At 35.5% G+C, this 17,449-nt stretch overlaps 1 protein-coding gene and 1 long non-coding RNA gene across 7 annotated transcripts in view; one reads left to right on the plus strand and one right to left on the minus strand.

Moving 5' to 3' along the window:
- The window catches only part of DLC1 (DLC1 Rho GTPase activating protein), a 521,814-nt gene that overhangs the window by 281,961 nt on the left and 222,404 nt on the right, over positions 1 to 17,449 (plus strand). For all 6 annotated transcript variants that reach the window (XM_078347425.1, XM_078347424.1, XM_035270216.3 and 3 more), the window contains one exon: positions 16,260 to 16,293. In XM_078347425.1, the coding sequence (XP_078203551.1) occupies positions 16,260 to 16,293 (34 nt within the window). The remainder of the gene's footprint in view (positions 1 to 16,259; positions 16,294 to 17,449) is intronic.
- LOC128929423 (uncharacterized) overlaps positions 1,942 to 17,449 on the minus strand; it is a 176,560-nt gene continuing 161,052 nt past the window's right edge. The window contains exon 3 of the long non-coding RNA XR_008475909.2: positions 1,942 to 1,997. This is a non-coding gene — a long non-coding RNA (uncharacterized LOC128929423). The remainder of the gene's footprint in view (positions 1,998 to 17,449) is intronic.

Genomic DNA, 17,449 nt, shown 5'->3' on the forward strand with positions numbered 1-17,449 from the left:
GATAGTCATAAGTCCCTCATCTAAATATATAGGTAAATGCATTTTTTATTTTTTTGTTGCATAGCAAATTGCCCTATAATTTAGCAACATGAAACAGTCATGAATATTTATAGTCTCACACAATTGCTGTGGGCCAGAAATTCAGGAACAGCTTAGTTGAGTGGTTCTAGCTGAGCCTATGTCATGGAATTTTCCACAGACTTCACTAGATTTGGAGGCTCTGTCTCTGGTATGGCTCACTCACCTGGCTGTTGGCAGGAGGCCTTGCTTCCTTGTCACATGAACCACAAGGAGCTGCTTGAGTATCCTCACGACATGGCTGCTAGCTTTCTCCGGTACAAACCTTCCAAAAGACAGCAAGAGGGAAGCTGCAGTGCCTTTTGGAATAGTGTCAGAAGTCACATACCATTACTTCTGCCATAGTCTATTAGAGAGGGGGCTAGGCTTCACCTTTTAAAAGAGGAACATTAAAGAATTTGTGGACACATTTAAAACTCATCATAGCAAGCTCTATGAGAATTGCCATCCCCACGCAGTAAAGAAATATTACTTCTTAGAACTGACTCCAATTTAACTGAGCTTTCTATTGACACATTTTTCCAAGAGAAACATATAATATTTCAACACAGATGAAGAATTATTTAAAATTTGGAACTTTAAAGATAAGCTAAAACTTTATAACTAAGAACACTGTGATCTAAAGTGTTGAACCTTCTTAAGGTTACAGGACTAGATCTGAGGTCTCTAGATACCCAGTTTAAATCCTCAACTGAGTTAAATTATATGTTAGAATGTTAGATATATATGGAATCCAAGGTTATAAGTGAAATTCAATGTAATAGTTTATGTCTAACAAAGTAAAAATGGTTTATAAGTGGTACAAACAAATATAAATACTATCATACTTGCCCCCAAAATGCTTGTATTTTAAGTAGAGTTAGAAACTTTCAAACACGTAGCTAAAACAATTTAGATTATATTTTTTGTTTATTTTTGCAACTGATATATTATTTTTTCAAAGCTATAATGATCAAAGGTATTCAACGCCAGTGGGTACCAATCAAAATAGCTAGTGGATAATATTATAAATGTTTTGATTTAAAAATGAACAAACTTTATAAAATCAATTTTGAGGTATTTTCTATTGTGAATTTTTCTTGTTATGAAGGAAAATTTATTACAGTTCTCAAAAGAAAAGTTCATGTAAAACCCTAATGCTTTTGAATAGAAATATTTTGCAGGTCTGCTTCAATAAATCTTTAATTTTCTAGCACTCAGGGTTATCCAAATAGAGAATCTATGGAAAAGCAGAATTTGTTAATAGAATTTTGACCCAGATACTAAAGAAAAGATTTGCAGGAATTAAAAATAGATAACATAGAATGTAGCACATTTACTGAATTCCAATAAAAGACACATAAAAAATAGGTCAGCTCTCTCATCTGGTCTATATGAATTTTGTGTGAATTATTATCAAGACAGCCTGCAAATAACAGCCAATTTTAAAAGTATATTTGGTTTTCATTTTACAAAATGATGGAAAACTGAGAAAACCAGTTTTCCTTAGAACTAAATGAATTACCCTCCTGATTTAAGGCTTGTATGATGATGACTTCCTGCAAAAAAAAAATACTGCTAATTTGAAAAATGACAAAGCCTCATTACATTGGGGACATTCTCTTTGTTACTAAAATGCTCTGTTTAGGTATCTCATTTTTGAATAATCACTTAATACTCTCCAGTTTTTTAAATAAACTACTTCTCTGTTTAGCACATAGTTTAATAAACCTGAATTATTTTTTAAATGTTCTTTTCTAGTACTAGATTTTATATTTTAAGTAATTGGGATCTGCTTAGTCCACTTGTATTGCTATAAAGAATATCTGAGGGTGGGTGATTTATACAGAAAATAATTTACTTGCTCATGGTTCTGCAGGCTGTACAAGAAGCATGGTGCTGGCATCTGCATCTGGTGAAGGCCACATGCTCTTCCACTCCTGGAAGAAGGGAAGGGGAGCCAGTGTGTGCAGAGATCACATGGCTAGAGAGGAAGTAAAAGATGGCAGGAGAGAAAGATTCCAGGCTCTTTTTAAAAAACCAATTCATTTATTTGTAAAAATGGTGTCTCTATGTTACTCAGGCTGTTCTAGAGTTCTTGGCCTCAAGCAGTCCTCCCACCTTGGACTCCGGAACTACTGGGATTACAGGCATGAACCACCATGACAAGCCTAGGTTCTTTTTAACAACCAGTTCTCACAGGAACTAACAGAGAAGACCTCACTCACCCCACCCCTAAGGAGAGCCAGTGGAGGGCGGGGCAGGGAAGGAGGGTCAGGAAATGGGATCTTAATTATAACGCAAAATTTCTCTTTAAAAACAGGTGTCTTTTACAAGCTTACAATATGTTACTTTCATTATTTGAGTGTTTTTTATTTTGTTGATGTGCTCCTCCTAATCAGAAACAGTTTTATAAACTACACAGCTACTAAACCAATTATGTTTGAGCCTGATGAAAGGTATCCCCATTATAGGTATAAATAGACCCCTTGGCATCACTGCTGATTGATGAAGAATTCCAGGTCTGCAAAAGCCAGCTCTATTTTAAGTGCTCCTTGTCAGCACCCAACTTTGGATTTAACCTCACTCAGTTGTGTTTCTTTGCAGGGGAGAGATTACGTGAGGCTAAACCACAGAGCGGTCAATCTGTCTCATGAAAGTGTATAAACACTTTCTAGTGTGGTCATAAAAAGTATGATTTCTCCTTTGACTCTGTTAAGTGCACTCTTAGCTAGCAAATGTATTCAGAAAGAAGAGAGGGAAGGTTCAGCCGGCCAAGGGCTGATATGTAGAAAGGGAAAATGTGTCCATGCCTTACCTTTGTGTTACTGTTTCCTGCTCCCTTAAGATTAATCATTAGGCACCTCAAGGATGATCGGTGTTCAATCACTTCTTTAAGCCCATGTTCCAATTAGGTGTTTTGTTTGTTTGCTACTAGTAATTAAAAACTATACCAATATCTTTAGTTTCTAACTTCCTTTTTTTCTATTGCTATCTATGGTAAAGGATATGTGCAGAGAAGTGAAAATGTGAGTGTAAAAGAGGCTGTGTAGAAGAGAAAGGGAGAACGTGAACTTAAGTAAGTTAAAACCGTAGATTCAAATCTTGACATGGACACTTACTAATGGTGAGAAGTTGGCCAATTATGTGACCTCATCTCTATTCAACTTGATTTCCTCATATATGGAATGATATAGTAACATTATCCCTTTGGTAGTTAAGATTATATTAGTTGGCCAAGCACAATGGCTCATGCCAGTAATCCCAGAACTTTGGGAGGACAAAGCAGAAGGATCACGTGAGGCCAGCAGTTTGAGACCAGCAAACATAGCAAGACCCCTTCCCTGCCAAAAAAAAAAAAGTATTTTTTTCTTTTTCTTTGTTTTGTAATTAGCCGAGTGTAGTGGTGTATGCATGTAGTTCTAGCTACTCATGAGGCTGAGGTAAGAGGATCACTTGAGTTCAGGAGGTCAGGGTTATAGTGAGCTATGATCACTCTACTGCACTCTAACCTGGGTGACACAGAAATATCCTATCTTTAAAAATAAATAAACATAATTTCATTTTAAAAGATTATTAATAAGTTAGTAAGTGCCAAGTACTTAGAAAACTGCCTGGCATAGAGTAAGCTCAGAGTTAGGGTGACTTCTAAGTAAGTGTTACCTATTCCTCCATGTCACAGAAGCAACTTGCCATCGCTTTTCCCAGTTGTTCACAAAATGCTGGCCACTTTGAGGACTGTAACTGGATTCTTGACCACAACTTATTTATCTGACTTTCCTTCTCCTCTACTTCTGTCTTCCCTTATAAGTGCAATTCCCTTAAGATCCTAATTTGAACTGCTCCCTTTTTTTCTATACTTTCTCCCTATTGGTCATCTCCAAGTGCCTTTAATTCAGGCTCTCCCTACCCTCCATTTCCCTCACCACACACCAGACACAGCCCAATACAGACGCGATCTTTATGCCTCAGTGATATTGGTCAAAAATCATAGCCATTTCATCTCTATCTTATCTCCTAGAATTCAAATTTATTTCCTTGTCTCTTCATCTCCTATATTCTACCCAGCCTTCAATAAATATTTACTGAAAATGTTTTATAAAATGTTTAGTTAGCAAAGCAATCTTATCTAACTTCTAAAGTAATATGTAAATTTCAGTTAGCCATGCTATGTCTATAAAATCTATGCTTTTCTGTTGAATGTTCAAATCATTTAGTGGGTTTTCTAGAGAAAACTAGTATTGAAGCAATTCAGTGTGGACACTAATGTTTTCATACTTGCTAATTACCTATCCTCCCTTCTATATTTATAAACAAAAATATATCTTATTGCTAATGTTATTACTTAACTTTCCTTATGCTTAATGATTTGAATCTTTTCAGCATTAATCTAAATTGAAAATATGTCAGTGCTACAAACTACATCTCACAGAAAGCTCAGAATTCATTGACCCATTTTGAAATATAGTTTTCTGAAACTAAGGTAGACTATAATGGTAAATAAATGATTTGTAAGACTTTTTTCACTTATTACAATCTTGCCCTCACATAACTCTCCACATAAGAGAGTGGAGAGAGAAAGAGAATTTCAATGCTCATTCATAGAAGAAAAAAAAAGAATATATTCAATTAGGAATCAATAGAAAATACAAGAAACACTTAAAATAAGATTATTTGAGATGGGATTAGTTACACAGGGACTATTTGCAAAGTTGTGTGGTAGGAGAAACACAAGGGATACTACAGTCACCAGGAGATTCGTAGCAGCTGAGCCGATCACCCCAAGGCTGGAAAGACCAGAGAAGGAAGTAACAAACCCCAGAGGGGAAAAAGTCTGTGAAGTCAGTTGCCCTAAGAAAACCAGTAACTTTAGGTGAAAGTCACAACCAGTTCCAGGCAATCACGTCAGATGGGATCCAGGAAGTAGATAATCCAACCTCACTCTCCTCCCCTTGTCTCCTTCTACAACTCACCATGGGCCCAACCTACCTGGAAGCCAAGAGTAGTAAGGACCCTGTTGATGGAATCTATATAAAGTGTTCTCATATAAATTATCATCCATACTGGGACACTTTTGAGAGTTAAGAGGGTTCTTAAAATTAATTACCATTGGCCAGGCGTGGTGGCTCATGCCCATAATCCCAGCACTTTGGGAGGCCAAGGCAGGTGGATCACGGGGTCAGGAGGTCAAGACCAGCCTGGCCAATATGATCAATATGAAACCCTGTCTCTACTAAAAATACAAAAATTAGCCAGACATGGTGGCACATGCCTGTAGTCCCAGCTGCTCAGGAGGCTGAGGCAGAAGAATCACTTGAACCCAGGAGATGGAAGCTGTGGTGAGCTGAGACTGCACCACTGCACTCCAGCCTGGGCGTCAGAACGATACTCAGTCTCAAAAATAAAAAATTAATTACCATTATTGCAAAAAAATGAGACATGCTGCTCAACAATTATTTAACAATGTAACTGTAGCTTTACACAATACAATAAATGACAAAACCACAATAGCAAGAACTCTGTATATACTATACCTGTAGTATAGGTACATATACTGTATATAGTATAGTATATGCCTCTGTATGTACTATACTCTGCATACAGAGTTTATATACTATACACACTGTATATACCTCTGTATATATTAGAATATACCTATAACTCTGTATATGTGATAACAAAATTGCTGCACCTCTATTTGTCCTATATATCTCATATACACCTAGCCCACATTGCCTTCTACCTCATCAGACTCAGTGGATCCTGCAGGCTGCAGCAGGCACCAGACCACAACTGGCTGGTAGACCAAGTGGCTGGTAGGCAGGCATCGTTGGACACTTCCATCGGCAGCAGAAATCAGAAAGGGTTAGCTGTCTCTAGCCACTTGCGTCTGAGTGCACTTTGTTAAGCAGTGGGCAACTTGCGTGCTGTTCTTGAAAGGGAGGTGTTGGTTAGATTACATCTGAAAGGGGTCAGGGAAGGAGAGGCTGTTTATCACTGAGTAGTCTTTTATATTTAACCCCATATTAAAGCGAGAAGTTTGTTCTCAGTGCATGCATCTCACACAATACCGAACAAGACTATAGTAGCTGGAAATGCAAACTCACCCTGAATAATTTTAATGTAAGTATTAATCATTTTATGTCATCAAAATGAACTTTTCATGATACATGTTAAACTGATCAAGAGTCCTGTTAAACCAAAATTATCCCAGGCAAACCTGAGCATATGACTCCCTGTCTCCATCCAGGTCACCCTTGCTGCACAGAGGACTGGGTAGAAAGGAAATCTGGGTGAGAGGGCCTGGGCAGCAAATGGAAACAAACAAACAAAAGACAGATACTTGGTTCATCAATGGGATAGAAGAAATTGAGTTGGGCTTCTGTGATTTAGGGAGAGAGGTCACAGAATACTTATCATGTTACCAAGAGCAGGTAATTGAAAGCCCCCAATGTCAAGTTCATCTCTAAATTAACCTGTCTTTCTGACACCAACAAGCACATCTCTTGTGCCCGAGCATTTGTCTTCAAAGAACGGAATGTTTATAGAGATCTCAATGTTAAAACGATTTACAACTTTGAAAGCACCAACTATTTGGCTATTATTTGATTATCATCCCAATTCCAAAAACCTCTTGTGATCTTTCTTGATCACTTTCTTTTTACTGTTAACATTTATTTATTTATTGTAGAGACAGGGTCTTATCATGTTGTTCATGCTGGTCTCAAATGCCTGGGTTCAAGGGATGCTTCTGCCTCAGCCTCCCAACGTGCTGGGAATCCAGGCATGAGCTACTGCACCAGGTCATTCACCGGGTTCTGTTAGTCTTGAGTCCTAAACTTCTTCCTTAGTTCCCAATCACTTACAGTAGATTCTGTGCACTCTCAGGCCTGAAGTGATGAGCTTCATTAGGGCTGCATAACATTAGAATACCTTTACTTTAGGCCAAAATAAAACCTTTATTTTACTGATCCTAGTATCACAGTGTACATTTTAGGCTAGACCACACATAAGATAAATCAAATTTGTGGGTGGTTACCACTACAATTAATATCTAACTGTAATAAAAATGTTTCTGGACCCCAGCCAAGAGCCCACTTTATGAAGTCATATTTGATAAGAATAAATTCCAGTTCAGTGAACAAGATTATAGTTTGTCATAGATTTATGTACATCATTTAAGTAGTTTTAATCTGTATACTTCTTGTGGTTCTGATTTAATGGTTTAAGTTTTGAGTTTCTACCAGAAGCCTGGTTCTAACAATAGTTTTTAATTTGGATATTATGAAATGGTGAGAATATCAGCAAATATTTGGCAATACAGATGAACAAGCAGACATTGAATTATTAAAATAAAACTAAGCTTATATTTAAATATAATTGGTAGTAATTAACCTCACCAAGATGGATATGAGTAAATGCTTTATCTCATAACCAACTTTCTAAAAGACTAAGTGAACATACACTAAACAGATTGACAATACATATTATTTTGTTTATAAGCTAGATATTATATGCTATTCTGTTAAACTGTAAACCAATACTTTACCTCTATTTTTATCAAGTCTATTGACCAATATTATAATGTACATATATTTATATATGTATAATTATATGTATATATTTCAACAATTCATGGTGTATAGAATTCATTTTAGTTTGGGGAAATTTCTGTAAGTGATAAATCCTATGAAAAGTTCTGATTAAATCTGATTAAAAAGCATGGTAGTCTCAGGGATCTCCTATAGTTCAGAAGTCACCCAAAGATCACTTGAGTGTGGAATGTAGACGTTCCACATTTTCTGGTACAGGGAGCACTTCTGCTTATGCCCTCAGGTTCTGCTGCTCCAAGACACACAGAACTGGGAGCCTGCTCTTCTATATGGAGACCAAGTAGAAAATCATCACTTACTTACCTAAAAGGGCAAAGAATAGGCCCACCTAGTAACAGCTAGTTTGGAGTGACAAACCCCAAATTAATCATTATTCTAAGTTTTTTTTAATAAAGTAAGTTATTTGCCCTCAAAGCACTGTATCCTCCAAGTGAGCTTTATAAAACTTAAGGAAAATAGCTGAAATAAAAGAAAATTTTTTTCAAAATCCCACAGAAAATAATTTTAAATTGTTCAAAATAAGTAAAGTAGGAATAAACATATGGAAAGAAGTTAATTGGACTGTAGGAAGAGGAGGATTCAGAGACAGAAAACCTATACTTGCTTTGCCTTATTTCTAAATAACTATATACAGCAGTTGCTTTTTAATTTTATATTAACAAACACAACAATAGGAATAGTTCACAATCATGGAACTTTGTGATAATCCCTTCCCATGCAGCAATTTTATTTAGCACTCACAAATGGTCCCAGAATGTGGATACTATATCTACCCCTATCTCACTGAGCTCAGAGAGTTCTAGAAACCTGCCAAAAATCACCATGCCAATTAGTGGCAGCAAGAAACGTCATACTTGTTCATATTCACCACTAATTTTTTGATTCAGTCTTCATCGTGGATTCACAATTAGACTACTTCTTTTAACAGCATGTCTTCAATTTCTCTTGTGCAATTACTGCACTTAGCAAAAGACTGTGTAGGTAGTAAGTACTTACGATGCATCTGTTAATGATTAAGTCGACCTGGGCACATGAGGATGAGGATCTCAGAGCACATTACTAAGTAATAAAGAAGAAAGAGAATCACTAAAGCATTTTAAAGAAAACGTGCTGTGAGTAAAAATCTTCAGCAGGGACATTGCCTTAGTAACGCCCAGGAAATCCTGTGAGAAGGAGCATTTCATACTAGCAAAAATCTACAATTCAGACTAGAAAAATGACAACATGGCGAAAATGAATCATTCTGAGGAGTGTAACACTGAAGGGGAGATAAATTGCTGGTTGACATCATCCAACGAATGGAAGGATAAACAGCCATTTTGAATCAATTACTCTCTGAATAAGTTAATTATCTTGAGTGTCATCTTCACTGGAAATAAGCCTACATGTCCACATAACTCCTTAATTGTAAACTTTCATAGATCAGACTTAAAAAACAACTACCAAGAATAGTCAATATTTCTAAGTGGCTACCATAGGCAAATCATCATACAGAACACTAAAAGAATACTTTGAAAGTATTTGCAAATTTAGGAAAATATATATAATATAGAGAGAATATATTAATAAGCAGTACTTAAATTTATTTATTTATTTATTTTAATTTATTTATTTATTTTGAGACGGAGTCTTGCTCTGTCACCAGGCTGGAGTGCAATGGCGCAATCTCAGCTTACTGCAACCTCTGCCTCCTGGGTTCAAGCGAGTCTTCCACCTCAGCCACCCGAGTAGCTGGGACCACAGGCACATGCCACCACGCCCAGCTAATTTTTTTGTATTTTTAGTAGAGTCACAGTTTCATCGTGTTGGCCAGGATGGTCTCGATCTCTTGACCTCGTGATCCACCTGCCTCAGCCTCCCAAAGTGCTGGGATTACAGGCATGAGCAACCGTGCCTGCCCCTTAAATATATTTATTAATTTTAATAGACTTTCTTCTACTAACAATATTAGATTGAAATAAACTTTCGTAGTAACAGAGAAAGACATGATCTTTAAATTCTGAAAAGAATTTATAAGATGAAAATATATCTAAAGGATATGTCATGAATAAATCATCAATTGTAAATTGCTTAGAGATACAGAACATTATAATTTAAAAATTCAATAAAGACAGAGAAGAGTTAAGTTAATATGGCCCAGTCATGGGGCTCTTTCTGTTTATCTAGCTTGCTAAAGAAATGATTTTTTTAAAAAAAACTTAGAATAATGATTAGCATTTAGTTTAGATCTTATTTTCAAATAAAAATGGCCTCAACCAGAGTTTTGTCAGCCTGAAATTCAATATTTAGCTATCTGAAGAGAGCAAGGAGTAACATATTCTACAGGATTTGTTGAGGAGAGAGTCACCAGCTTTAAATACAATAAATGCCAGTGTTTTGAGAAAGAAAAGAAAAAAAATTCAAGGTCAGAATCCCAACTTTCATTCTAGTTTAGTCAAGGGTCATCTCATCTCTGCTCAAGATAAACTACAGACATACCTGTGGGCAGCACCATAATATCCCTTAAAAATCAACTTTGCCTTTGTTCAAACGTTTAAACAACTATTTTGAGCTGAGACCCCAAATTTCTACACCATATAGTATAAATAAAGCTATAATTTCAGTCTACAAAACTGGAAGACAGTCGTTAAAGTCAGTGACTTTGCAGGGGGGAATAAATCTTAATATGGCTGACAACTTTTATTAAATAAGATGTGTCCATTTTGGGAAATAAGAAGGATACATAGCATGAATTACATTTCTCAGATAATTATGCATGCATTTATTAATATTTCACTTTGGTTATAGATATTTGTTTCTTGAAGGCAATCCTTACACCAGCACGTCATCTCTTTTTTTCTGAAGCTGACTTTCCATTGTCTTCCATGATCTGGTTAAGAAACTAAGTTAAGTTGGAATCATGAACAGTGGAAGGGATGAAGCCATGATGACCTTTTGACTTCATCAATCTTATGAATGATGGTATAGTAGACAAAGCTATAAAGCTACATTCTAGTCTTACTCCCATCTAGCCACCAAAAGCCCTATACTATTGGGCAAGTTACTTAACCTGTCTGGGTCTCAACATCCTCACAGGCAAAATGACAGAAATAACTAAATCAGGCTTTTGCAAAATATAGCACATACGGTACAAATGGCATATCGGCTGATACTGGGGTAAACATTCTGAATTTTTATAATTATGCATTCTAGTATATGAGTAATATAACCCACAATTCAAACCCATAAATGTATGCATTTTCGTTATTTAGAACAAGTTAAAAAAGAAAATTAATTTAAATTTGATTTTTAAATTATTAAGTAAATAATTTATAGATGATACATTTATATAGTAAAAATTGTGAAGGTGATATTTGAAGAACTGAAGATTGGAAAACACAAATATATGATCTCTAAATCCCCCTCCATTAAGAAGAGACTATATTTTTAATGAAAGAATGATGACTGTCAAAGCTAGAAACTTACTTTGTAAACCAAAATAGATGATATCAGATTGCCAATCAGACACAGCTTTTCAATAAACTTCTTTGTTCAAATGAAAGCAGACTGAAATCACTGACTGGCTAACAGTATTGCAGACTGGAGTGATTTCAAAAGAGTCTTTAAATGAAGAAGAGATGAAAACAAATGCATTTTCCCATGTACCTTCTTTTCTTTCATGCTGTCTTTCATGTCTTCCCAAAACAAATGTGAATCCCAAAACCCTTCCTGTTGCCCATGTGCCCACAATGGGCTCTTGTGCCCTCATCTGAGACAGAAGCTGTTCCATCACAGAAGCATATTTTTTTGCAATTTTTAAGGGCAGAATTACTTATTTTGGAATTTCCATGCAATTATATCTTTTGTGGAACATATTTTTGGGGAACAAAAGTGAATTTTTTAACGGGAAAGGAGTAAACTACTCCATCACTGATTCTTCTGTGAATTAAGCCACTTTTTAAAAGGCAAATGGAAAAAATTCCTATAGAATGAAACAGAGCACTCCAGACACTTCTGTGCAAACATCTTGAATATTTGAAATCATGTAAAAGAAAGCTCTGACTAAAGAAAGAGAAAGCACAAAATAGCTAGTGTTCTGTTTATGTACTGCAGGACAAACAATAAATTCACTTCATGGAACCTAGGCGAGCTTTCATACTATCATAGCTGCCCTATAATGTTTTTCTTCATGATAGTATTCTATGTTCTTTATTACAAAGAACTAAGAGGAAAATATTCCATGTAAGTGAGAAAAATGGCATATTAAAACTAACATTAAAGAAAATTAATAGAAATATTTCATTTTTAAAATAGAAAAACATATTACTAAAATCATAGAAAATAGAAAAAAATTTTCTAAAATTTTCAGGAAGAAATTGGTTCAGTTAGAATGTTTCAATTAACAAGATATTCAGATTGTCAATTGTCATAGATTTAGACATGATATCTACTGCTTATGATGCTATTTATGTTAGCAGCTTCTGTGTGGTTGGTGTAAACGGTGTCCATCTGAAGTCCTCCTGTAACTGCAGAAAGCCACCTCAGCAGCAGACCAAAAGCATCAAAATATGTTTAGAACATTTCCATGTGGGTTGTCAAAATCAGCATTTCCCCAACCATCTTTCACATCCAAAACACAAATAGACATACATGTACACAGTCTAAGCTCCCACACACAGCTTTAAAAGATCTCATTAGAAGAAAGCAAATTGTTTCCTTCTGTTTCACTAAAAAAGCTTTTTTTAAATGGCTTTTTAAAAATTTCAATTGTATTAATAAAACACCTTAATAGGCCAACTTCAGTGAAAATCTTTACATGTGGTAAACTATTAAAGAGGCTCAGTACAGTGGGTCAGAGTGGTTGAAAGCCATAGAAAAGGTTGCTATCTTATCATTTAAATATCCTAGAGAAGAACAACAGAATACTATGTATGATTTTTTCCCCTCTTATTTGGAAGTTATTTGTAGACTTTCCTTTGTTCCATTGAGAAACGACAGAGAAAAAAATATAAAGTTACAGCAAACCCATATGGCCAGCAGGAAAATCCTATTTAATTGCTTTATTGCAAGAAATATTAAATCACTTCCTGAGGATGCAGTTCAAATGAAACATATGGCAGCTATTAGCAAAAGCCCCTAATGAATTCAAAAATATGCCTTTTATGGGAGCTTTCTCATAAGCATCAATCATACATGTTATTTAAGTTGGGTATACAAATAGGCATTTGGTGTTTTCATTCCACAAATGTTGAGGAACCCCTGTGTACATATTATATAGTCAGCTTCTGTGAAATTTTATTTTTGAGCCCAGAAATAGATATGAAATGATGGGACCTCAGGACACAAACCCAAATCTATCCAGATCTCTTCTCAGAAATCAAGGACAAGAAGAATCTCCCAATCACTGCCTCCTGCCCTAGGGTTTCAAGCCCAAGAAAACCATTCCATTTCTACTTGGATAGTCCTAATGATCTATATTCTTCTCACTCTTTTTAATGCCACACCAGTGATGTGGCTAATCATTCCCATTCAGCATCCATTCTTTGCCTTTTCTGTAACTTCTTTGATTAGCTTGTAAATTCCACAAAAAGAAGAAAACTTTGCTAAGAGTTTTTGTACCTAGGATAATGCGATGCATGTAATTAAGAATTAGCAATCAGCTTTAATTAACTGTAAAGCAAATGTCAGCATTTTTCAGTTGTTTCTAAAGCCTTTCATCTCTGGAAAATTTCAGAAACTTAATAATTTAATATATTTATTCATAAACAATTTGCTAGAGAGACAATTCTCCCTCAAATTTAAAGATAAATCATTGTAGGAATAGCCATTTGTTATCACTATGTGGTATTGCTCCTAAAAAGAAGTTATAAATTTCTAGGAATACTACACTTTGACTATTCTTTCTCTATATTGTAATATGGCCTTTGAAGTTATTTAATGGAGGTGAGCATTGGTAGCTTAAAAATCACACAGAGTGTAGTGAGATTCTAAAGTAATTGTCATTGGCTATATGAAATGTGGACATTGGCTATAAGAAAGCTAAAATATATTTTTGCTTGATACCACAACTATCATTTTTATTAAATATTTACTTACATATGCTTGGTTATATACTTTTGAAATCAAATAAAATTTAGAAAAGGCTTGTTTTTGTCACTGGTCAACTTGTGATTCAGGGCAAAGCATTCAACTTGACTTAAATGGATTTGCTGTGAAAAGAGAGGGTTTCCTTAGCCAATGTCTAAATGTCCCATACAAATATTCCTGTACAGATATTTTGTGTTCTAAGTAAATGTCTTATCATAAGACCAATCCAAACTTTTTTCCTCCTTCATTTCAAAATAAGTCTGTTTAATGCAGCTCAGAGGCGGCATGCTTATATCGTGCCTTGCTTCTATTAATGACAGTATGACCTCACAAAAGTTACTTTACTTTCCAGGAGTATTCTAAAGATGGAGTGAATTTATAAGTAAAAGCTTAAAACTGGGCCATAAGCATACTAAACACCCAGTATGCATTAGCTATTTTTATACTGAGGAAATTTCTCTAAGAATATCCTTTAATTACCTGTCACAAACTTTTCTAATCTTGTTGAGAAAAGAAGGGTTTTGGTTTTATTTTCTGTTTGCTTTTCATAAAAGAGAGAATTTATTTTAAAACTGCTGATCAGAGCCAAATTTTGGGGCTACACTTAACATTTAATGCATAGGTTGGGCTTAATTCCATTTTTAAATGTGTTTTAAGAGATGCATAGAAAGCAAATAAACATAACCAAAACTGTAGGATCATTTGTAAAAGGAGGAAATTGCTTTCCCATAGTATTGAATCAGAGAAATTTTTGAAGGAGAAGAAAAGTGATATGACTTTTTTATAAATGAAAGAATGCCCAGGAAAATGCTGGCAGCCTATCATTCATCAGAAGCTCTGATCTCTGGGCCTGATCCCCCAGGCTGCCATTTAATCTGTAAGTCTGCATCTTTGGAAGGATGCGGAGTCAAGGTTCACATCCAGAAAACAGTGCTGAACAATGACATGTAGGTTGAGATTGAGTCAAAATATGCTTTCGGTATAGATTAATCTTGCCAAAACAAACCCCCACCTCTACTTTTTATTCATAGGGAAATCTTTACCTTAGTTAATAATTGCATCAATCACCAAATCCCCCAAATCCCCCAAAAGATGAAGATCTCAGCAATGGTCAATATTTCACAAAAATATAGATGACTTGATATTTGCTATTTCTAGAAATGAAGATTGATGCTATTTTCTTGGGCTGATCTACAACAGAGGCGCACTTGGGTCTCTCTCTGCCTCTCTCTCTCTCTCTCTCTCTCACACACACACACACACACACACACACTCAAAATTACCCATTTGAGTGTGCTTTTCTTACCTCAACTCTGAGGATGTTGTTCCTGAAGTAATGAAGAAATACCACCTTTGGATCTATCCTGCGGTCAGTGGTTATGTGGTAGAAGGCATCAAATCCCAATGGGTCAGTTAATACATCCCCAACTGTATTTTATACATGAGTAACTGGGATGAATGAGAACCAGAAAATCAACTTGCTTCATTTGTTTTGGGGTATACCCAAACAGTAGAACTAGACAGCTAAGCATTAAGTTCTTGGAAAGATATCATTCTGAACCCTATTTTTTAAAATAATGATAGTGATAAATGCTGGGGATTGAACTTCTAAATCTTTCACATCAGTCAACTAACCCACTGGACCCAGGCCCATTTTAATAAATATTAAGAGTGACATTTCCCTGAAGATCTGGTATGCTTTATAGAGGCTGCTGCCTTTAGTTTTTTCAGCAATCCTGTGAAGTAGATGTGATTATCTAGATGCAATTAACAAAGAAGGAACCTGAGCCTTGAGAGGTAAGATAGCTCACTCTAGTGCACAGAGAAAATAAACAACAGGGAAGAGATTTGAAATGCCCAGAAACTAACCAATTTGCTTGTCTACCAAAAATAAAATGAAAAAAATTTAACTTCAAAAATTCTACCCTGATTCTAAGTGTTTTTAGATTTATTTATTGCCAATGTTTTATGTTTGTTTGTTTGTGATGGGGGTCTGACTGTTCCCCAGGCTGGGGTGTAGTGGAACCATCATAGCTCACTGCAGCTTTGACCTCCCTGGGCTCAGGGGATTCTCATACCTTGGCCTTCTGAGTAGCTGGGACTACAGGTGCACAACACCATGCCCAGCCAGTTTTTATATTTTTTTGTAGAGATGTTGTTTCACCATGATGTCCTGGCTGGTCTCAAACTCCCGGGCTCAATGATTCACCTGCCTCTGCCTCCCAAAGTTCTGGGATTACAGGTACGAGCCACCACGGCCCAGCCTATTCCCGGTGTTATTTAAAGATAATATGGGTACACATTGGATTGAGTCTGCCTTCAGACAAGAAAATAAGTAGAAGATTATTTACAGTTATCAAAGACAGATCTAGTGATTTTAATGATAGTTCCAAAATGCTGATTTTTCTATTGGCAGGCTCTATTTAATTTTTCTTCATTAATTATATTTCATCTTATTTCTAATGATGCATTTTGATGTTTCTTCCTAATAATACCACAATTTTTGTGTCTTTTTCTTTTCAGGCTATTCCAGGTATTTCAGAGAAGGAAAAGGCTGGTAAGTTGACATTTTGATTACGTTTTTCTTGCCAATCTATTTTAGAATGAAATTTTATCTTAAAGTAGGCATTTTATTAAATATATAAAATATATACATCTCATGACTATCTGGGAAAATGTTTAAATTCTGTAAAAGAAATTTGTTTTGCTCAATATATGAGAAAAATATATGTGGTTTTCTGACATAATGACATTGTGTTAGAATAAGATATGTGCTTGTTGTGATCTTCCTCGTAACTGCAACCAGTTTTTTTCTTAAGTAAAAGAATTAGACATTGATCAGTGTTCTGGGGAATGGTCTTTGGAAATCAGTTGTTAATAATTACCAATATTTATTTTTAATCTCAATGACTTATTTAGTAGTCACAGAAAAAGATGTAATTGATATTTAAAATTGATGCTGGCTGGGCATGTGGCTCACAGCTGTAATCTCAGCACTTTGGGAAGCCCAGGCAGGCGGATCACGAGGTCAGGAGCTCGAGACCATCCTGACCAACATAGTGAAACCCCGTTTCTACTAAAAATACAAAACATTAGCCAGGCATGATGGCAGGTGCCTGTAATTCTAGCTACTCATGAAGCTGAGACAGAACTGCTTGAACCTAGGAGGCAGAGGGTTCAGTGAGCCGAGATCACACCAATGCACTGCAGCCTGGGTAACAGTGTAAGGCTTCATCTCAAAAGCACAAAACACAAAAACAAACAAACAAAAAAAACCTGGATGCTATACTATGAAAAATATAGTGATGAAACAATGTGAATAATTGTATTAAAGAAAAAACTATAGTATTTTTCTATGTTCTGTGCTCTAATTATAATTATTTAACAGTATTACAGAAAATGGACAATAGGACAGTATTGTAGAAAATGAGAAATGAAACTGTGAAAAATTAGACTTGGATTGGTAGATCCAAGTCTGATTGGTAGACCCAAGTCTAATTTTTCAGTTTCATTTCTCATCAGTCCTCGTGCTTTAAAAAAAATCATACGGTCTTATGTGTGCTGTATAATAAAAACAAAGGCAGATTAAAGGTCTGTTATCTAACGTCAAGTACATCACTTAGTTTGTAGACATTTGTGATTTTTAAAAGCTATATTAAGTTTGTAGTCTCATATTACAGAAAGTATTAAAATTTCAAGCGCCTTTACACTAG

Source organism: Callithrix jacchus, chromosome 13 (assembly GCF_049354715.1).
Source record: "Callithrix jacchus isolate 240 chromosome 13, calJac240_pri, whole genome shotgun sequence".
Lineage (NCBI taxonomy): Eukaryota > Metazoa > Chordata > Mammalia > Primates > Cebidae > Callithrix > Callithrix jacchus.